The sequence below is a fragment of the Vidua chalybeata genome, chromosome 9 (assembly GCF_026979565.1).
Source record: "Vidua chalybeata isolate OUT-0048 chromosome 9, bVidCha1 merged haplotype, whole genome shotgun sequence".
Classification (NCBI taxonomy): domain Eukaryota; kingdom Metazoa; phylum Chordata; class Aves; order Passeriformes; family Viduidae; genus Vidua; species Vidua chalybeata.
This window is the reverse complement of record NC_071538.1, coordinates 1,768,806-1,791,337: the sequence shown is the minus strand read 5'-3', so window position 1 is coordinate 1,791,337 and position 22,532 is coordinate 1,768,806. Positions and strand designations below refer to the sequence as shown.

General features: G+C 52.4%; 1 protein-coding gene and 1 long non-coding RNA gene across 2 annotated transcripts in view; both read left to right on the top strand.

Annotated features, from left to right (window-relative positions):
* The first annotated feature begins 3,479 nt into the window (after positions 1-3,479).
* PRRX1 (paired related homeobox 1) overlaps positions 3,480-22,532 on the top strand; it is a 40,520-nt gene continuing 21,467 nt past the window's right edge. Inside the window, exon 1 of the mRNA XM_053950991.1 lies at positions 3,480-3,952. Within this exon, the coding sequence (XP_053806966.1) occupies positions 3,712-3,952 (241 nt within the window). The 5' untranslated portion in view covers positions 3,480-3,711. The remainder of the gene's footprint in view (positions 3,953-22,532) is intronic.
* Positions 14,252-15,473, top strand: LOC128792517 (uncharacterized). The gene is made up of 2 exons (XR_008432431.1): positions 14,252-14,548; positions 15,262-15,473. It is a non-coding gene; the product is annotated as an uncharacterized LOC128792517 (long non-coding RNA).

The window sequence follows — 22,532 nt, the reverse complement described above, 5'->3', positions numbered from 1 at the left end:
GCTCTAAGACTTCACACACTGAAAATGAAGTAGGGGAGACCCAAAGGACTTCCCCTCACTGAGCAAAATGCTTCTTCACCTGAATGCCATGATACGATCACCAGCTGAGGACACACACCCGGGCACCACAGGTTCTTCTGTCTGGTTTCTTTTATTCAGACCCAGGTGGAAGAAAAATATTTAGGGCACCTGAAAGAAGGGGGCAGTCTGTGCTGGTAGAGGCACACGGTGTGGTGGTCAGTGCAGAGGAGTTGGATGTGAGGGCAGGGCAGAGGAAGGCTTGGCTTTCTTGCTGCTTTGCACCCTCCTGCATGCCACTAATGCCAGCCCCAAGGGATGTGAGCTGGGGATTTTACAGCTGCTCATCTGCTCTGGCTGGTCCTTGTTGGTTCCAAGAGCCTTGGGAGGCTCGTCGGGTCCTGTTTGTTGTACCTGAAAAGTGGCACCAAAACTGTGGAGCCCCGAAGCTGCTGTTCAGACAGATGTGAGGGGAATGTTTCTGAGGGCTTGTAGCATCCTTGGGCAGCCCACATTTTGGAGCTGGGAACCACAGGAGCTGCCAGTGCTGGACTTCATGGGAAACTTCAAGAATCAAAAATACACTCCAGTTAGGGGCTTTCTCACTGGCACTGCGGGGTGTTTGTGATTTTCTGTGAGAAAAGAAAGCAGAAGCAAAATGTGCTGGTCATCTGCAGAGAGGCAGATATTTGGAGTTCCCCTTCTTGAAATGCAACTAGGGAAAGGAAAACGGGGGTTTCTGCTTCACTTTCTCCCAGTGTTGGACATGATCACAGCAGAGGGGAGGTAGGTTTTGAGGCAAGGCTCCAGCTGGTGAGTCTCACTGATGTCCTTCAGCGTGATAGCCACTTTTGGGAGCAGAAGGGCAAAACTGGGGCCTGGCTGTGGTGTGAGGCTGAGCCTTTCAGCTGTGGGTGCTTCACCAGGCAGACTTCTGGCTGTTTCAGCACTTTTGGGCTTTTTATTCTTCTCCCTTGCTACAAGTGGCTCAGAGGCTCCTGCCCTGCTGGGAGTGTGAGCAGAAGGCAACCATTTGCTGGACAGCTGGGAGAGGGAGGAATGGGGCTGCGAGCAGTCTCCAGGCAGGTGCGCATTGAGAGGAAAAGTGGGATGGGAGGATGGAGAGGAAGGGGAGCTACCTGTTCAGCTTGACACCAGAGCAGTGGTGAGGGAGGAAATAAATGTCTGATCAGCTTCTTGATGGCCTGTGGGATGTTAAAAGGGTGCCTGGCTCTGCTGCCATCTGTGGCATGGCAGTCCTTCCCAGCCTCGGGACTGCAAGAACTGGGGTATCCTATCACCTCTACTTTGGGTCTGATGCATCATAAACTGAGGTGGCAGCACAGGCACCATCCCTGTCAGAGCCCAGGAGGTTCCTACTGCACTCATTTCCACATCCTAGGTGTGCCTTGGCATAGGGCCTGTCTGGCCAGAACAGAGATAACTGAGAGATGAAGTGCAGCCCTGCAGTGCTCTGTGCAGGCATTGCTCCCAGTCTCCTTCCCTCTGGGACAGACAGAGTTGTCAGAGCTCCCCTTGGATTCAGCTTGTCCCTCCCACCCCGTGACAGAAATCCAGTTGTGTTGTAGGAGGGGTTCAGGTCACGTTCAGAATGTGAATCAGGCACCCTGTGTTGGAATTTAGCCTGGGGTGCTGCATGTGAGGGCAGCAGCCAGGACTCACCTGAGGATGAAGCCTCAGTCTTGGAGCTGGGTGCTTCCTCTTTCCAGGGGAAATTTGGGCTGCATTCCCAACCCTGGGGCTGGCAGGGAGCATGGTCTGAAGGGTGCACTTACACATGGAGAGATCTCACCAGGGATGTCAGTGAGGGCATTGCTGAAGGTGGCACAGAGACCTCTTGGTCTGGTTTCTGTGGCTCCTGCTGACACCCCCAAGGCTAAGAGCAGACCCCAGTGCCCATGGAAAGGGATGTTTATGGCTGGGCCTCTGCAGCACCCACTCAGGACAGCCAGCTGCAAACATCCATTTGAAGCAGATCAGGGACAAAGAGGGTAAACCCCAGCTCACCAAGAAAGGAGGCAGCAGGCAGGTATCTGGGAAAAGCAGAGAAAAAGGGGCATTTCATGATTAGGGTATGTACAGGTGATCACCCACCCTGCCTAGCCTGGGCCTGCAGAGCCACACTACAAGATGCCAGTATACAAAAGCCAGCCAGACACAGCCTTGCACAGCCATGTGAAGGCACAACTCCTTCCCCATCCAACATGTGGACATGTACCAGAGGACATCACACAAATCCTCCTTCAGATGCAGAAGAAGTCACTCTGTGCTGCATACACAGATGCACCCACAGCATTTTGGGTGCTGCACACCCACACGCTTCTGTGCACGTGCACGACTTGCCCCAAAGTTTTTTTTTTTTTTTAGCCTTTCCACCCAGTACCCACCAGCTTTGTCTACCCCCACAACCCCCCAACCTGGGGACAGCAGAGCTCTGCAGCCCTGCCCTGCTCATTTGGGTCTTTGAGACTGCAAAGGGTAAACTGGGACCAGAGGGGGGGGCCTGAAAGCAAACTAATGATGAAAATGTCTCCTCCATGCCTGTGCCTTAATTAAATGCATGGAGAGGCTCGGGGAAGCACATCTGTTTTCAATCTGGAGCCCTTTGATGGCATCAAATGTTCTTTCCCCAGATCAGGGGGGATGGAAATTCTGGGCTGGCTGTGGCAGCTCGGAGCCCCGGCTGCAGCCACCGGGAAGCAGCGGCCTTTGCTGGCCCGCGGCTCCGGCCCTTCGCCAGCCCCTCTGTCCTGGGGCCCTTCTGCGGCAGGGTCCGAGGGCCACTACCTGTCCCCAGTCACAGGGGCCACCAGGGCCAGCACACACTGCGGGGACCACTTTGCTTGCCGGCCTGAAGAGCTCCGACTGTGTCCTCGGGTTCTTTTGGGTTTTCCCCCTTCCCTTCTGTTCTTTTCACTTTACTCCTGTATTGGTCTGTTTCTCTCACTTCTCTGCTGCACTTTTTCTTCCTCTTTCGCTGTTTTTCCTCTTCCTTCCCTCTCTCCTGTTCGCACTTTCTCTTCCATTACCCTTGCTCACCTTTTCATCTGCATTTCTCATTTTCGCTATTCCTCTCCTCGCTCCCAGCGGCGCGTCCACCCTCCCCTCCAGGTGCAGCGCCGGCCGACAAGGGGGGACCGCCCAGCACCCCCCCCACTTTGGCCGCCCCCCGCGGGTCCCCAGCGAGCGCGGCGGGGCCGGCGCTGCCACCCCCGTCCCGGTGCCACGTCCCGGCGGGGCCCCGCGGGCCGCCCTCCCCCGGTGCCCGGAGCGGCGCGGAGCCGCCCCCGCCGTTTGAAGTGCGGGGCGGAGGGGAGGGGAGGGCAGCGCAGGGGCGGAGGGAGCGGAGCCGGCGGCAGCGGGGGCGGAGGGACGGGGCGCACCCGCCCCAGCGGCCCCACAGCCGCCCTGCGCCTCTCGGCCGGCGGCAGCTCCCCGCGCCGCCGCCCCGGCGCCCCGAGCCGGCCGCCGCCTCCTCTCCCCTCCGGCATGTTTTAAGCCCGGCCCTGCCCGCTCCCCTTCGGGCTTCCCTACCCGCCGCCGTCGGGTCCCGTCCCGTTCGCCCCGCTCCGCTCCTTGCGCGTTCCCCCCCTCGAAGCGCCGGCGGCTGGGGGGGCGCGGGGGCGGTGGGCGCCCGCGGGGGGCGAGGGCAGAAAAGCCCCGCTCGGCACCATGGCGTCCAGCTATGCCCACGCCATGGAGAGGCAGGCCCTGCTGCCCGCCCGCCTCGACGGCCCCGCCGGCCTGGACAATTTACAAGCCAAGAAGAACTTCTCCGTGAGTCACCTGCTGGACCTGGAGGAGGCGGGCGACATGGTGGCCGCCCAGGCGGAGGAGGGCGGCGGCGAGCCCGGCCGGAGCTTGTTGGAGTCCCCCGGGCTGACCAGCGGCAGCGACACCCCGCAGCAGGACAGTAAGTGCGGGGGCATCCTCCCGTCTCTCGCCGGGGCAGCCGCGGCGGGCGGTGCCGGCTCCGAGGGGGCTCCGCTGGTACTTAGCCCGGCTTCCCCCGCTCCCCGAGCCGCCCTTCCCCGCCGTGCCGGGAGTCCCGGCGGGGTCGGCACCCACCGGAGTGTGAAAACCCTTCTTTTCCCCAGCCGCGTCCCGGGAAAGGGGCGAGGTGCCCTTCGCCGCCCGCGCCCGTCGGGTCCGGTGCCGAGGCTCCTGCACCCTCCGGGGAAGCGGAGAATATCGCGGGGAGCAGAAGCGGGCAGGATCAGGCCCGCGGGCTCGGCCCCCCTCGCCCATTCCTTGCCGGGATGGGCTGAGAACGGCGCTTGGCTGGACGGGGCGAGGCGCTGTGGGCGCTGAGCCGCCCTCCATCCGTCCGTCCGTCCTGCCCGTCGGAGCGGGCACCGGCGCCGTGCTTTGCGGGACACCGGGAGGCTGCTCAGGGATTGGATGGGTCCGGACGATCGTCCGATGCCCTGCCGGGAGCGCCGGGGCTCGCAAACAGCCCGAGGGTGCGTGCGCGGCTCCCAAGCGGAGCGGCAGATTGCCTCTCCCCCGAGCCCCGGTTCTCCCCGAGCCAGGCGGGCAGGGCAGGGGGCCAGACCGGTCTCTGAGCTGCCCGTCCTGAGCAGTCCGAGCTCGGCAGCTCGAGCAGCCGTGAGCCAGCCAGCCCAGCGGCCGCGGGCAGCGGGATGGGCGCCGGCTTGCGCGGCGTTTTCCAAGCGCAGCGCTGTCAGAAAGGCTGAGGGGGCTGTGCAGGGGCTGTGCAGGGTCAGTAACCCCCCTTTAGCCGCTCTCTGCTAAAATAATTACATCCCCGGCCGCAGGGAGTTCCGTGGGGGTCCGGGCTGGCCGCTGCTGCGGACACGGGCTCGCTTCCGAGGGAGCTTCCCGGCGAAAAATGGGAAAGAAACGACGAAACGAAACGAGAAGCGAACGAAAATGCCAATTGCAATTTTCGTTCTCTTTTCGATTTTTTTGTTGGTTTGATTTTTGGGTTGTTTTTTTTTTTTTTTTTTCCCCGCGGGAGCCGCCTCCCCGCCTCTTTTCCCCGTGGATCCGACGTGGTTTTCTCGGTGTTCCGAAGGAAACCGAGCTGGGGAAGCGGGAAGCCTTCCCAAAAGCAGCCGCTCCTTGCAGAAGCGCCCGTGGGACCCCCGAGCTCGGCCCGGCCGGATGCGTTCCCGGCGGGGAGCATCCTCCAGGAGCGCGGTCGGAACGGAGCGAGCGGTGCGCGGCTGCCGGAGCCGCTCCTCTGCTCCCCCGAGAGCCGGATCCACCGCCGCTGGGACATGGCTTGCAAATATTTCCCTTCCCAGGACCCGAAAACTGCAATTTCTGGCTCCACAGGTGTGTATTTTAGTGGGGAAAACGGTGATTGCAGCTGCCCCCGATTCAGCTCCTTGTGCCGCTGGAGAATCCGCAAGATATCAAATGCAGACAACGTTTTTTTTTTACTTCTGCTCTGTAGCCAATTTAGTTTATCATATTTTATTTGGATTTACTCCTGATTTACTCCTGATGTTGCCCCTTGCCAGCTGTGAGCTTGGTCAGCGTGGAAAGGGAGAGCTGCGTTTCACCAATACTCACCTTGCTCTTAAAGCATGAAAAGAACCCCCCCCAAAAAAAAGCAGTCCAAGAGTTTGTTTTCTAGCCAGCACTGCTGAGCAGGGACCAAACTACAGCTTCAAATAATGTAGAAATTCTCTGAAAGCTGTAAAAGTTTTAATACTGTTGCGGTGAATTAGAAAGTTTTAGAAGTATTCTAAAGTAAGCAACGACAAAAAAAAAAAAAAAAAGGGAGAGGAATAAATTCCACCAGGTTTATTGGGCAGAACTGTCATCTGGGCTTTCTGGCTCTCTCATGGATGCATTTAGCACATCCCGGGAGTCTCTGTGCCTCAGTTTCCCTACCTGCTGCGTGTGTTCAGTGAAGTGTTATGCAATCCATGCAGGAAAAGGACTGTGCTGGAGCTTGGAAGTGCAACAGGGGTAGGAGCTTTTCTCGCTGAAAAATGAGAACTGGTCCAGTGGAAAATCTAACACAGGGCTCAGTTACTCTCCATGCTTTTAAGTGAGAAAAGGTAAAAGCCGTTTGAAGAAAATGTAAATTTCTCAAGAATACTAAAAATGTTCTTCCAGCCTGAAGGAAAATCAGCTGGTCTGCCACTGATTTTTGTTCCAAACTGAAGTGAAAAACCAAATTATTGGTGCTGGTTTTGTAAACAAAAATTAAGAGAAGTAGTTTGACGCAGAAATTACAGAAGGTTTTATTTGGATGTTTGAGATTGAAGGAAATATTTCACCACTGTTTTATTTGAGAGAGGTTCAGGATAAAACGTTTCTCTTATTAAAAAGAAAAAACATTCCTGGGAGTAGCTGTGGTTGTAACGCTTGCAGGGAGAGCTGTCCGTGGGTTAGGGAGCTGAGTTTGCAGCAGTGCTGCGGAGCTGTCACTCTTACCAAGTTCACTTCAACTCCTCGCTCTGAACACCTTACCCTAAAAGCTGATAACATCAGGGCAAACCTCCCTGCCTCTGCTGCTTAGCTGGGAAAGCTTTGCAGTCCCCGTTCCAATTTGTCACAAAATAACCTGTTAAGATAAAACCAACTTTTGCTGTGGTAGCACAACTTTCGCTGAGTCCGGCTAAAGCTGGGATGAAAGTGCAGGTCCCAGCTGAGCTGAGGGGATCCCCCAAACTTCCCAGAAAGGGCAATGAGCTCCTATTGCTTTTGTGCCCTTTGAGGGCGACAGAAACCTGTCACTTGCCTGTGGCTTCCCAGAGCTTGTGGCTCTGGGGTAATTCTCAGTTGTTTTGGTTTTTTTCAGATAGGTATTTTTGACTTCTGCTTTTTTTTTTTTTTTTTTTTTGGTTGGTTTGTTTGAGACTCACTGTTGATGGCTCATAAAATGGCGTGGAGAAAGCATGAACAGCAAAAGAAAAACAGTTATGCTGGGATTTCTTTTGTAAGGAGTGAATGAACCGTACTTCAGTCCATTATGTGCTCAAGTTCTGTGTTTTGTGGTTATTGCTGTCCTTTAGTCTCTCTTCAGTATAAAAGCGCTGGCACTCAGGTGGCTGACATTATATCAGGCTGATTCACAATTAAAGCTGGGCACAGGCTGCCCGAGTCCCCCCATGATTTTTTTTCTGTCCCAGTGATCATCGTGACCCCTCAGTACTGCTGCTCCTTCTCAAGGAAATCCCAGAAATCCTGCTGGGACAAGGTGAGTGAGTTCCTCTGCTCAGGCAGGTCAGGCAGAGCATCGATGTGGCTTCAGCCCCTCTTCTCTGGCAGCAGGTCGAGGAAAGGCTTTTTCAGCCTTCTCACTGCTGGGTGATGGGGCTCGTCACCCCAGGATTTTGCAGAGGTCAGAAATAGGTGTCATTTCAAGAAAGGACTGACAAATTCAGGGAGGGCTGAGGATGGCTGCTCACTGCAGCCGTGTTTGGAGGCAGCGTCTGGCTCAGGGAGCCACCAGTCACAGGCTGGAAGGATGAGCTGGGGCAGAGATCTCTCCCTTGCTGCCTGGGCTTAAACCCTCTGACTGCTGTTCCTGGCTGTCTGAAACAGCATCCTGAGCTGGAGGACTTTGGGTCTGCTCCCACATGGCTATTCGTTTTACCTTAATCGCCTCTTTTTAATGAGAACAAGTGAGATTGCTGCAGGAGTAAAAGAGTGTGTCTTAAGTACTGAATTGTCTGTGCCCCTGTGCCTCCCCATCCTTCAGGAAAAAAAAAAAAATACACCTTCGTAAAAAGAGGTGGAAAAGCTCTGTCACTGCTTGGAAATGTGGAAAGCAATTCCTTGGGCTGCTGAGTTGCTGAGGATGAAGGCGAGAAGAAGTGCCTGGGACATCTGCAGGGTTTTCTTTGCAAGCCTCTGCTTTATCTTGGAGTATTGAGCATCTCTTTTGTTAGTAAATCACAGCCTTTATTCCTAGAAGATGCTGAGTCCGTAGACAGGGGATGTACAACTGATAGATAGGAGAGGGAAAATTGATTGAACCCAGGAGTTTTCTTCCTGTCTTGTCCTGCTGATGGACAGAGAGTGTTGGGGCAGCAACTGGTGCTGGTGTCCCCAGGTTCCAGCGGGGTGAGCCGGGGAAGCCGGCTGGTGCCGGCCACCAACAGCAGCGAATCTTCCTCAAGAAAGACTCTCCAGAGTTCTCCCCTTCCAGAAACGGATGTAGGAAAAGCCAGGATCAGATCATTATTGTTTTTAAGGCGCTTGTTGTAAATTATCTGCCTGAACAAAACACAGTTCTTTGTCGGCAAAATCTTTGCGCGTGCCAGTTTTCCTGTGCGTATCCTCGAGGCTTTGAGGAGAGTTTGCTTGACTAAAGGTTAAGTAACAGATAACTAACACCAAGCAGTTGTTAGAAGTTTGATTAACTCCTTTCCATTTATGTTCCTTGGGCATATCTATCTAATTTTGGCCTCAGGCTGGCAGATGCGTGGTTATTCCGGCAAGTGTCGCAGGGTCGGATATTTTTCTTGCATCCCTGAATCCTGCAGTTTGAAGTGGGAAAGCGTTTTGTGTTTGTTATGTAAATTTCTGCAGCTTCTGGACAAAGACAGAAGATGGAAATGTGGCTCTGCCACATATCTGGAGTCTTAAAAAACAAAATGGCACAAAGAAATAAACGAAAGTGGTCAAGGTACTGTTGTTAACAAAGGAAAAAGAGCCACGTGAATGTAGAGGAGGGAGCTGGCTCTGTTTGTGAGTGCTTTTCCTTTTGAGGGGTGAAAAGAAACTTCTATTTGTTTGTGAATTTCACTTTTTTTTGATCATAATCAGTTTTGCTTCCTGGTTCTCATGGTCTCATAATTTGCTGATGGTATTTGTGTTTTCAATCCATCCACTCAGAGCTTCCAACTTTTTAATTTGAAAAAGATTTTGCCGAAGGTTTTTACTTTCCCTCCTTCCCCCCTTAATGTAATGAAAACATTTCCATGAAAATTAGATTTTGAAATCTCTCATAAAACTGAAAGGTTTGGTCTAAACTGCTTGAACGCTTTTAATGAACATCAGCTTTCTATCATCTGCACTGAGTTTCCAGTGCTAGCCAGTCTATTTTCTGTCTTTTTGATGATGTATAAAGCAGTGATTGCATGGGAAAATATTATCTCAGGGTGAATTTGTGCAGGCCTTACTCACACGAGTCATTGCATGTGATTCAATGGACCACTTATGTGTGTGCCAGTTGATGAGTATTAGTGTTTGAAGACCTGACCAGCGGCCTTGAGTCATGCAAAAAAAGGTCTTTTTTTTCGTCTGGTGGAGTATTTTTGTGTGGGCATGGAACGGTTTTGCTGTCTGCAGTCGGGCGCTCGATCCTTTTGCCTCTCGGCAGAAGTGCAGAATGCATCAAAATCTGCGATGTGAGGAAGCCTGAAAGGAAAAGAGCAAGAGCACGGACAGAGCATAAGCAAGAGGGGCTGGGAGAGTTGGGCTTTTGACAAGGCAGACACAGAATTGCAGGACTTTGCATTCCTTCAAGGATGTATTTTTATTTTTCCCCTCGGTAACCGAGTTGACTCCCATGGTTTTTGACATCAGCAGAATGACTTGATGGGATTATAGGTGTTTATTCCTGGTTGCGAGTTGTTTATGATATATTTAATCGTTTTTGAAACCCATATTAAGTAGCCCTGAGGGAGCTGTGTTCCTGCTGGGCCTCTGTTGCATAATGAAGTACATCACGAATATTTACCAAGTGTCACAGTATTCCAGACTTGGGCCTCTGTTTCTGGGGAGGATGAATCACTGCACTGCTGGTTCCCCACCCTGCTCGCCTTTCCTAAAGGAGGCTTGGATTTTGGGGCGGATTATGGGGATTTGAAGCGAGACTCATCACAGTCTGGCTGGAGGAGCTGTTGTCCACGGCTCTGATGTTTGAACTGTCCTCTTGGCTTTACATGCAGGCTACAGAAAGGCTTCAGCTTCTGCTTGGGTGGTGGAGCAGGTTTTTAGTCTGGTTCCCCTGAGAAAAACCTGTTGTTTGGTCTCTGCATGTGGGAAATATCTTCAGAACCTGCTGGCTGCTCTGGTGGGAGAGCAGGCAGCTCAGAGGAGGGGTGAAATCCCAGTGGGTTTTATGGCAGTCTGGAGGGCATGGAGAAGGATGGCAGCAGTGCCTCCTCCTGAGGGGGAGATGCAGCAGAAATCCAACTTCTTACTACCCGCTGGAGATCTCTACAGAGGCTCTGTGTTACAGACTCGGTGGAAACTCACACATGTAGATGTAGGTGCCACCAGCCCTACAATGTAGGGATTTGTCCTTTGTTACCCTCTGTTGGGACAGTTTTCCCATTGTTCGGGGCCAGCACAGCTCCCAAGGCTCCTCAGCACCTCTGGGGCTTTTCAGCTATGATTGGTTTTATGGAATTCCGGAATGGTTTGGGTTGGAGGGGCCTTAAAGATCATCCAGTTCCAACCCTGACACCTTCCACCATCCCAGGGTGCTGCCAGCCCTGTCCAGCCTGTCCTTGGACACTTCCAAGATCCAGGGGCAGCCACAGCTTCTCTGGGCACCCTGTGCCAGGGCCTGCCCACCCTCCCAGGGAAGAACTCCATCCATTTCATTCCTTAGCTGGAGATAATTTGAAGTTTTTCACGGCCCTGCTCACCTTTGCATTGTAAATGTAGGTTTGCCCTGGAAATCTGTGCTGTGCTCCTCACCTGTGTTTCCCTTCCTGCGCTGTTCCTGCTGGGCCCAGCTGATCTCTGTGATGCCGTGGGGTGGGGATGGGAGCTCAGCAGAGCTGCCCTGCCTGGCTGCTGGCACTCTGGGGCCATCACTTAAAGAGAAGTTTCTTTCAAGTGAGAGTGTCTGGAGGATTCTGGCTGAGAAGGGAAGGGAGCAGTGGTGCCGAAGCTGAGGGCCACCTCCTGCAGTGGAAAGCCTGGCATCTGCAAGGATGAGTCTGTGAAGGCCAAGAGGGAAGCGAGGCCTGATGAGCAAGCCAGGGAGCATCTATTTCAGCTTACATGGTGTTCTGGGCTCCTCTCTCACCTCTAGGGGCCGAGAAAAGGTTACACCACTGTTTAAAGCGCTGTCCCAGACAGTCTGGATTTCATACGTGCCCATGTGAAGTGAACATTTGCCTTGGGGTGGCAGCCCAGGACATCCTGGTGCCTCATGTTCCTGGAAGGGAAGGTTAGATGAGAGGCAAAGGGAGCCAGCTGCACTCTTAACAAATCACTACATCCTATTGCAGCATCCAGTTCATATTCCACCCAAATTTTCCCCCATTCTGGCTAGAGAAATTTTCCTACAGGAGAAACTCCAGCCAGTCAGCAAGACTGCTGGGCAGGGCAAACATCCAAAGAGACGCTCAAGATCTGGCTGGGACCCTCTCCACGTCTTGATGAGCTGCTCAGGCAGCAAAACTGCTTTTGCACCAAGAGCTGGAGCTCATCAGCAGCTTGGGGACACTGCTTCCTGCTCTGAGCCCACCAGCAGATGAACTTCTCCTCTGGCCTCTCTGACCAAAGCAAAATCAAAGTTCCCCGTGGTCCTGCCAGTCTGGGGCAAGAGGGAATTGCCAACAGCAGCTGCTGAGTGGGCAGGCTTGGAAAAAGAGAATGGAATCAGGCTCTGAAGAGAGCAGCAGGGCACTGGGATCAAAGCAGGGTGCCTGGTGCTGATGGAGCAAGGGTGGGTGGCTGCAGAAGGCAGCATCCAAGCAGCTTCCAGCCCTCTCAGTGTAGGTGCTGGAGCAATGAAGGTTGAGTAGGTTTTGAGCTCCTGGGGGCCTGGAGTGGTCTGTCTGCTCTGGGGTTTGTTCTGCTGAGTGAGTGGTGGGAGAGCCGGGCTGAGCTGCAGCCAGTGTGCCAGCGGGGCCCTCCAGACCTGCTCGGTGCCTCTGGAAATCATCTTCTTTTTTGGAAGTGTCACTAATATGATCCACATTTGTTTAAAAAAAAAAAAATACAGGGATGCTTGCAGCTTTCAAAGAGCTGTCACTTCTCCCCGTGTCAGCTCAGCCGCGTCGGGGCTCAGTGGGGATGGGTTGGACTTAAAAGGGAAAAGTGCCTGAGCCGTAACAGTGAAAACAGAGTGTTAATGCTCTGGGGCTGCTGCTGCAAAGGGCTGGCCTTGCTGGTGGCTCTGCAGGCAGCTCCTGTCACCACAGGGCTGGTTTCCCATCAAGCTTTAGAGCATTCTTCCTACCCTGTGGCCCGAAGTGCCGGTAGCGCTTCGTGCGGATCGTCCTGCCAGCAACCTCGCCTTTACCCTGGGTGGCGGGCACAGAGCAGGGGGTTGTGAATCCAGCCCAGAGTTCCTGCTTGGGATGGATGGTTCCTGTGGACCAGGAAGGCTGGAGACCAGGCTGTGTCCCAGGGAAGGCTGGCTGTAGGCACGGGCTGTAGCACTGCCTGTCCAGTGCTGAGTACTTGAGCTTGTCAGAGCAATTGTGTTGGTGATTTCACACTGAGGGTGAGGGAAAAAACGCTCTCAAGACCAGCCCAGAGCTAAGCTCTGCATTCTGGTGCCTTTACTGTGACTGTTGATGGGACTCTGTCAGTGTCTCTCCACGGGAGCTGAGGTGGTGGCGGAAGCCCAGCGTGGATTTGATGCACGCACACAAGGCAGTTCATCTGCAGCCCTTGAGGAGGGCGTTTGCCCCGTGTGTTCCCCAGGCAGTGAGGGCTGCTCCACTTGGGAGAACTGTAGGGCAGGTTTTTAGGGTCAGGTGTGTGCTGGTGCTGGGAGCAGCCTAGCCAGAAAAGGCTTGCACCCAAAATCTCAGCTGGAACAGAAGGGCTTTTCTTCCTCCAAACATCAGACCAGATGACCCAGCCTGACTTTTGTTGCCCAAATACACCTTTGTGTGTTGGCCACAGAATCTTGAGGTCTGTTTTACTCTATGCTCCCTCCCAGGATCACCTTGCCATGCCTCAGTTTTCCTACCAATATAACTGGGTACAACCCTGGGCCCTAATTAGGGCCTTTGGAATTTTCCGGCTACGTGTGTTATGCAAGAGCTTGGCTTAAGCAGTAGTTTGGGAAGATTCTCCTCCTTCTGCACCATCCCCAGCAAATTGCTATTTCATCTGCTTGTCTTTGTGGAGTTAGCATTGAGAATATCCCCTTGCAAGACCTGGAGTGCCCTCAGCAAGGTTTGTTCCTGCAGGGAGCCCACCTGATGCTCGGATGCTCCTGAGTGCACCCCATGCCCTTGGGGCCAGAGCTGTTTGCTGTGTGAGCCCACCTGTGGGCTGGGATAGCTTTCAGGTTTAGGTTTTTGCACGTGGATGTGGATCTCCTGAACATCTTGAGGTGCCTGGGCTCTCCACAAGCCCAAGGCGTGCAAGGAGCAGCATGTGCTGATCAGCTGGAAGGTCCCTGGAGTGTTTGGTGGCAGGCAGTGAAATTCCCAGCGGCTGGTTGGGATGGTCACACTCTTTTTCTTGGCTACAGCCTGCTCTTGGATGCTTGGCCAAAAAAGATCGTTACTTACAGTTTGTTTCATTTGGAAAACTTCTGATACGTGTCATGGAAACTAGGAGGACTGCTCAGGAATAAGTGCTTGCAGCACTATGCTTGTTTGTGATTTGTTTTTCATTGTTTCTCCTCAATTTTTTATTTTTTTTTTTAATCAACTAATCAGTAAAAAGAAACAATCACCTGTGATTTAGGAGAGGGATCTCTCTTGTAAGTAATAAATTAGTGTCAGGAGACCAGGCAGACAGAATGGTTGATGAATATCCTGCAGGCTGAAAGTTGTTTATCAAGCCTGTTTGAAGACTTATGACTAACAAGCTCATTTACAGAGCTTGGAGTCTGTTCATGAACAGTTCTCCAGCTGGGAGGATGTGGGAATCATCAGAAAATGTATTCACAAGTTACTCGATCATTTAAAAAAACGATCAAACAAACAAAGACTGGTTTTTGGAAGGGAACTGTAAATTCCTCTTTCCCCCCCACTGGGTTTTCTGAGGCATTCCCGTTAGGAAAACGCAGGGCTTGGAGAAGAATGCAGAACCCCACGTCGCTCACTAATGACCTATTTTGGTGCAAACCCTCCTGCTCCATGCCCTGCCACCAGCCAAGCCCTCCAGCTGCGGGGGAGCTGCTCCCCCACGGGAGCCCTGGCGGGGTGGATCCGACTCGTCTCCACCAGTGATTCCCAGTAGAGAACTTTGGCTTGCTGGGGGAAGAGGTTGCCCGTGCTCCTCTAATGAGATCACAGAGATCTCCCCGTGTCACAGTGCAGTGTTTCTCCCTGGAAAGGAGGGCAGCACGGGATCTGCTGGTGTCGAGTGCCAGGGGGGGATGAACTGGGAGAAAAGAGGTTCCATTTGAGTGCTGTGGATCCATGCCTTTTGCAAATCTGCTTGTCTGGCCTTGGACCAGCTCTCCTGCTCAATGCAGAATGCCACATCTTTATCAGAGGCAGATGCTTTTCACCCCCAGCATGTCCTACAGCTTTGCCTTGTTTGTGGGGCATCCTCTCCCTGTGCTGCTCAGCCCTGGGGAGGGCTCCAGGTGGACTCTGTGTGTCAAGGAAGGTGCAGACTGAGTCAAAAAGAGTCCAGAGAAGAGGTAAAGAGAGCTCCAGCTCCAGTTTAAAAGGAAGGAAGAGGTGCTCAGGCTCAAGTATGAACTGAATTCCAAGCCCACCTACTGCCATTGCAGATGTGAGGCAGTAGGGAAATCACCCCAGGTCTAGAGAGGATAAGGAAAACTTGGAAGAGATTTCCTTGGAAGGAAACCTTGTTGAGCCTTCAATGACAGATGTGATGGAGACAAACATGTCAAGGAATAAACAGCGTAGAGCTCATCCTACCTTGGGAAGGGAATCGTCCCAAGTTTCAGTGGCTGCATGACTTTAGTGGGAACTTGTTTAATACTGAGATTCATCTAACAGATGAATCTAGCAGCACACTGGTGCTGCCTCTGAATTTCCCCCACATTCCAGGCAGGTTGCTGTGCTGTGTTCAGCTGGGATGCCTGTGGGGCAGGAGGCACCCATCGAGCTGAGTGTGGATGGGGAAGGGTCACAGTCACTGGATGGAATGATGGAAAAGAAAAACTAGGATGTGGTTAGCAGGAAAATGCGCCCCAGAAAGCTGCCCTTCATCAGTCCAGACAGGTTCATCTTTGCCTTTGTGCATTTTGTGTGTTCCTCTGACCAGAGAGAGCCGATGTCTGGAGGAGGTTACAGCAAATGAAGGGGATGCCTTGTTCTGGGGGAGTTGAAGAACTCTGTGTGGAGCTGGGTGCTGAATCCTGGTTTTCTTGCTTTTTCATGCCAGGCTCCCTGTTCTCCTGCCTCTCTTGCTACACCCATGGTGCTGCTCCCCAGGAATCCTCAGAAGGACTTTGCTCTCTGCTCTGCTTCCCTGATCTCCACTCTGAGTGGGAGCACTTTAGATTGTGTGACGGATCACTGTCCCTTTTGGGCCACACAGTGGCAAGGGTTCTTCCAGACACTTGTGATGATGAAGTGAAATCCACGTTTCTGTGACTTTCTAGTTAGAAGTCATTCTCCCCCCTGCATTTAATCTATCAGAAGAAGGTGGAATGAGAGCCAGTGGCTGGAAGCAAAAGCCAGACATGCATTTAGAGGAGGTAGGAACACATTTTTTAGCTGTGAGATGCTGTGCAGTCACTAGAAATAACTCCAAAGGAGAGCGCTGGCTGCTGCATCCGTGAATGTCTGGAAGCCCTTTTGGAGGAGCAGCTTTTGTCAGGCATGAGTTACTGGTCTCACCAGTGGGGTGACTGACTGGGTGAAATGCTATGGCTGAGTCTCACACAGAAACTGAAGAGCTGGGCTCTGGCCGAGGGATGGGAGATGTGCTGCACAATCCAGTGTCAGGGATGTTCCTGCCAGGAAATCAGAACACAGGACCAGATGGAGAACATAGATCCACTTGGTATGAGTCTGTTTACAGGTTTGAACCAAAACATAGCGAGAAACACAACAGGAAAGCAATGTCCTCATCTCTGATCATAACTCAGGCCCTTATGTGAGCCAGCTGCCACACGGGTATGGGACAGTCCCCTCTCCAAAATCCCACTGTTAGGAGTAACAGAGATAGGAAAGCCTCTGCAGGGCTGTGAAGGGCAAACATAAGCCATGGGAATAGCACAACTTTCTCTTGTATTTCAGGACCTCTTTGGAGTTCACTGCAGCTCTGAAGGCAGCGGGCCTTCTCACAGTGTGTGATTTCTGCTATTTCTGGCCAGGTTGCGGCTCTGAGTGAGCAGTGTCTCCTGCAGCTACAACCCTGCCAGCTTCGGGGAAAACAAGAGGAAAATAGGGAGAGCTGCAGATCTAATCAGTGGTGGGAAGAGGGATAAACGTGCTCAGCATCCTCGTGGGACAGAGCATCTCTGAAGTGGTGGGGTGAGCTCCTTGGTGGGGGTCAGAGGTGGCTGTGCAGGGCTGGCAAGGGAAGGGAGCAGAAGGGTTTGCAGGGTTGGGATGATCAGAGCAGTCACCCATCCCCTGCATCCACACTCTGCTGCACATTCAGTCCTCACCAGCAGGGCAAGAGCTGCTAAAACAGGAATGCCCAAAGAGCTGCAGAAGGGCAGCTCTTCCAGGAAGGTTCATAAAAGAAAGCCCTCGTGGCTGGTTCTCTGCTCCACCACTGAGCCCGTGGCAGTGGGAGCCTTTTTCCACCTGGCTGCCGTGGTCATTTTCCAGCCCCGATGCTCAGTGTTTGCGGACATGTGGTCATGGATGTGCTGCTGGCCAAGGAGCATGGAGTCATGGAGGTTTCCAAATGTGCTCTGTTCCTAGAAGGGACATTGAGTAAAAAATGTGCCGAGAAATGGTTTGGCAAGCGGTTTGGTTTGGAGGAATTACGCTTTCCTTCAGTATGAATAATAACGGGGATGTGGGGGAAAGATCGAAATAATCAAACTGCTTTAAAACTTTGCTGGGCTGAGCCATGTTCAAAACTCAGTCTGGGTGTGAAAAGTTGGGTGGTCTCTGATTTTGTCCCAGATCCTCCAAGCAGGATTCTATTGTAAATGTAGGTGAACCTGGTGGGAAGAAATGCTGATGTCTGACTCTGGTTCAGAAGGCTGAATGATTTCTTTATTATAACTATGCTATAATACAATAATATACTACTTAAAGGAGATACTAAAACTACAAACCTACTTGTTCTAACTACTATCTCTAACTCACAACTCGTGACCCTCTCTGAGAGTGCAGCCACAGGTGGATTGGATTGGCCACCAGGCTCAAACAATCCTCACCAGAATCCAATCAAGCAATCACCCCAGGTAAACAATTCTCCAAACACATTCCACATGGGAAAAGCAAGGAGCAGAAATAGAAATTGTTTTCTCTTTCTTTCCTCTGTGCTCCTCTATGAAAAATTCCTGAGAGAGAGAAGAATGTGCCTGCCACAGGATTCAAGCTTCTGAATCAGGCAGAGCCGTGGCTGCAGCTCCAGGGTGTTTGGTGTCACCATGTAGTGCCCACATACATCTTGTTACACGCCACACCTGAGACAGGGACTGGGTCCTGTCTGTTCTGCAGAGACCATCCCTGGAGACCACCATCATCTTTGCCCAGGTCCTTCTGAAAACAGGGTTTTTCACCTTGATGATCAGGAGGTACCACAGGAATGGGTGTAGGCAGGAATGGGTGTAGGCAGGAATGGGAGTAGGATCATCCTTAACTCTCCATGATGTGGATTGATTTTGCTGCAGGATGTGCACTGGCTGTTAATTCGGTTTTGGGGTATCTTCTTTATAAAGAGAAAAATTCTTGCACACCTGGTGTGCAAGAGAGAAGTGAGTACCTCCTGGGGAAGATGCCCACTCTGGCCTGAGCCTGTCCTGTTGCCTATTTTGAGAGGGTTAAGATGATGCTCAACCCGCTGGAGTCAGGGACGTTGTCATTAGCTGACAGCAGAAGCTGCTGGGGAAGCAGCACTGGTCTGTCCTCTAACAGTGTTGACAGTCACAAGAGCCAAAGATAAGGGGACCTTCCTACCTAAAAATGTAGCCTGGCACTTCTCAAGTGAATTGCTTCTACATCAAGAAATGCAGATCCTGTTCGAATGCAGCAGGCAGAGAACTTCTGCCAGTTCTGGCTGGATAGGGGAAGCCTTCTCCAAATTGAAGCAATTATGGAGAAAGCAGATGCTTCGGGTAAATACTTTGTTTCTGTGTTTCATTTAAAGCAGCATCTAAGTTGCCGGAGGAAAAAAAGGAGAGATTTTATAAGCCTCCAAAAGGCAGGGTATCTATTAGTTTGAAATCTCTTTTTTTCTCACGGATTTTGCATGGTAGAGCTTTCGAAGCTCCGGGAAAATCAGCTCTGAACAGGCTTTTAAAATAGAGAGCTGAGAGCCATCGGTTGGTGCCAGTGCCCCGTGCCCTGTGTGTTGGGGAAGGGATGGTGCTGCGGGACATGTGGGGAGATGCAGAGGGGCTTTTCTGTTATTCTGGTGCCATCTACTGGCCCGAGCCCACAGGAAGGTCTGTGGCAGAATGGAACACGGATGGCCGGGGTGGGGTGGCCAGTGTCGCCCCAGGAGCAGGGGCTGCATTCCCTCCCTGCAGGGCACACGGGTGCACTTGGTGCTGCACTCCCCATCGTCTCCATCCCAGCTTTCTCCACAATTAATAGTTAAAAACACCAAAATCTGGAGCTTGGTCTGCTCAGTCAGCTCTTCCAGTTCTGGTTTTACCAGGAAGGTGGGGGGTGGTGGTAAGGTAAGGTGCCACCTTACATGGAGGTGGGAGTGCTGCTCCTGCCACTGTGCACCTCCAGGGATGCCCATGGAGCAACCTGGGCTGAGCTCTGCTGGTGTTTTCCTTGGTTTTGTTAGAGCAGCAGTGTGAGACTGGGTTCTTGTGTCTTGTAAAAGCTTGAGCTCACCCATCTGCTTGGTCTTTTCTGCTGACATTAATAATCCTCTTTCCTTTTACCGAGCCACAAGGTTTTAAAAAAACTAATAGGAGCTGAATTACCTTCACGATTTCTGTTCAAATGGTCAAAACGTGGTTGAAATTGGCCAATTCCTCAAAAGCTGCCATGAGATCAGCCATGAGGCAAAGAGCACGTTGCATTGTAAGCATTTCCTCTGGCAAGCCAGTTGAAACCAGCTGGGAAAGCTGGGCTGCCCCTCTGGAAGGCACCTCGAGGAATTTGGGATTTGAGGGTACAGCCTGCTCTCTGAACACCCAGCTCCTGTGGGAGGCCACTGTGAGCTCTGCCCCATGGCTTCTTCTCCATCACTGCCTCTCTCCTGCTTGCCACACATTCCAGGCTGGCTTTGCTGTGCCAGTGGCCGGGCCAGCCCCGTGTGGCACGTCCCTGAGGAGAGGATGTCCTCTCTGTTGTGGCTGCTTCAAAGGGCCGAGGCCCGTCCTCGACTCGCTTCGCTCCAGCGTGGCAAGCTGAGCTTTGAGCAAGGCACAGCCGGCCTTGAGCTCAGCCAGCACAGGGAGCAGGGAGGATGGGAAGCCAGGAGAGAGGAGCAGATCTTTGATGGGGTTTTCCAGCAGCTTTTCCCTCTTTTTTGATTTTGCAGTTTAAGGGCAAGACGCACAGCAGGAGATGGCACAGGAGCAGCATCTCTGCTCTAGCAAACAGGAGGCATTTCCCCTCCTCTAACCCCTTTGGTTACTACCAGTAGCAACTTCTAAAGTGTTTGGGTTTCAAGCCCTTGGCATTTATTTCCTTATTACCCTTGATGATTTGAAAGAAGTCAAAGCCATTTCTGTGTGAAAACTGGAAGCACACGGAATAGGTGAAAGTGAGACAGGCTGGTCCCAGTAACCAGGGCTGCCCACTGGGACAGGACACCCCAAAGCTGTTTGGTGTTGTTTTGGGGCAGCCTGGCTCATTTCAGCCAGTGTTGGTGGAGCTATGGGGCAGATCTGTGATTAGGGTGGCCATGGGCACCCTTCTCTGTGAGCATGGCTCTGGAGGAGTGCAGCAGCAGGGCTCCTGAGGCAGGCACTGAGGATGGGACACCTGATTTTGGCCATAGGCTGGCAGGTAACCAGGAAAGGGTATAACCCATGCCCAGGACTGAGGGTTTTGGTGTTTTATCACCTCTGTGCCCAGGTGGTAGATTCCATAAAACTGCCAGAACAACTGAGAAACAAATGCCTGACAACAGAAGAGGTTTGTGGGAGAAATCTGTAGGTTATATCACAGCCTGGGCTCAGCAAGCAAGAGGACTTGAAGTCAGCTGTGCATAAATTATAATCTTTGGGAGTACTTCAGCTCTCCTGAGCAGAGTCCTGTTAGCCAGAACCAAATGTAATACTTGTTTTAGTAACTCATCCATCCTTCATCATGGATGAGTTTTCCAGCTCAAAAGGAGATTTTCATCTCCAGCTCCTGTAATGCTTCTAATGCTGGGACCTGATTTGGTTGAAATGCAACTTGGGTTTACTTTGCGTGGAGACTTGGGGTTTTCTTCCTGTTGGTTTTGATTCAGGAAAGTGTCTCTGTTCATCAGGGGGCACTTAAGCTATCTGAGTAAAAGCAGAGTGTGAGCTGGGAGTGGTCGGTGCATCCGCTGTGAGCTGGGCAGGATCCGTGGCAGCGGATGACAGCGGTTTGATGCGCTCCTTCCCGTCAGAGGTTGGGAAATAAAACAGGATTCCGGGACACTCATTTGATGATGTTGGCTTGGGAGAGTAAATTTAAAAGTTTTTTTTTTTTTCCCCAAGAGGACTCTAGGGTCTGCCTTCCAGGCTCTGCCCTGTAGAAATTGCCATCTGACTTGTGGACCGGGAAACGGCTGAGATTTTCCTGTGCGTTGTCTCAAGTTGGGCGTTTCAGCCTTTAGTTCTGTGCCTGACTGAGAGTGGCTAGAGCAACACCTGGCTCTGCAGGAGGATTTAGCTGACACACTTCAGCTTTTAAAACAAAACAACTGACTAATGACAGGCCATTACTGCCAGGATGCCAGCTTTTGCCTGGTTCACTAAACAGTGTGCCCAGAGCCTTTATGGGAAGACTGTCACGTACTACCTGAATGTGCCATGCCAGCACAACAAGAGCAAAGCCCACTCTCAGCATTGCTGTGACTCCTTGAAGAATCGTGGCTTTTAATTATCTATTTTATTTTTATTTTAGGCTTCAGATTCTGGGGTCGTGTTAAAACCTGGGATGAAAAAAGCACAACTCTGTCAGTACATGTACGGCGGAAGGATGAGACTCAGCCAGCTTTAAGGTTAAAAAAGAGCAGAGGATGCAGCGAGAGAAGGCACAGCCAGTCTGGAGCCTGTGTCGATGCTGATCTCCAGCGGGGGCAGTAGCACAGTTCTGGGAGGATCCAGCTTAGGATGCGTGAATATTTAGGTTGGTCCTGCTCTGGCTGCTCCTGCTGTGCATGAACAGCTCTGAGTGGCACAGCCATGGCAAAGCTCTCCCCTCTTTACTCTCTCTGTGAGTAAAGACTCACAGACACACTGAATTTGAAGCCGGGTGACAATTGCTGGCCTTGCAGGAGCAGGGCTTAACTGGTGCAATCTGGGTTTTACAGGTGCTGGAGTGGGCAGGCTGCATGCCACGGGCTGCAGCTGCCTGCAAAAAGGACTTGTTTTCCCATTTCTTCTCTGTTGGTGCTGCACAAGTCCTGTGGATGGCTAAATCTCCTTCCAGGACAAGGTAGACAAAGGGCATCTGCCCAATAAACCAAATAAACCCCTGTCTCTGTAGGTCTGGGGAAGGAAACAGAAAAGCTTTCGCCAAGCAGAGGGATGGGAATGTTTTACAGCTCACTGAGCAGGCTTCAGGTTTGTGGCAGGAAAACATAGCTCAGGCTGACCTCTCTGGAGCCCCCTTTGAGAGCTAGGGTGGAGACTGTTTCTGGACTGTGAGAATCCCTGTCACTTTTTCCAGGTTAACTAAAGATAGCCCTGGTGCAGTGCAGGCAGCCAGTGATGGCCTTTCCCTTCCCCAGGCGCGCTCTCTCTCCTGCGCGCACTCCGCGTGGACACAGCATCCATCCCGAGCAAACACCACCCGGGATTCCCAGCTCTGAGCTCTCCTTTTTCAGAGCCTGAGTGGAAAAAAGCTTGAGGGCCTGAGGAGTTTGGTGGCAGAGCTCATTCCTCCTCCTGGGGAGGTGGGAATAATCCAGGGACAGGGAAAGGAGGCTGCCTTTAGTCCTGCTTGTGGTGGAGTTGTGTAGGATCAGGAGGTGATGGAGCTCCCAAACCTCCACGCTGTTGACCTCAGTCTATCCCAGCTGACCAACCAGCCTGGAGGAATGGGATGCTTCTCTCATATTCCTCTTTAAGTTAATAGCTGTGGGGCGAATGAGCTTGGGGTATCTTTGCAGCCTGCTTAGAGCTTAGCAGCCATCGGCTTAGCAAGGCCCTTGCAGAAACCAGCTCGCTGTGTCCCAAGCCCTGTGGCTGAGCTTGGCAGCAAGCTGGAGAGTTGAGGAGAGGGATATGGCCAGTCCCAAACCAGGCAGCAGCCTCCTGAGAAGGGGCAGGAAATGCTGAATTCCCAATCCCCCCGCTGAACCGGCAGCTCGTGCCAAGCATTGTCGCCGAGCGCGTTTGCAGCGTTTTATGGGGAATA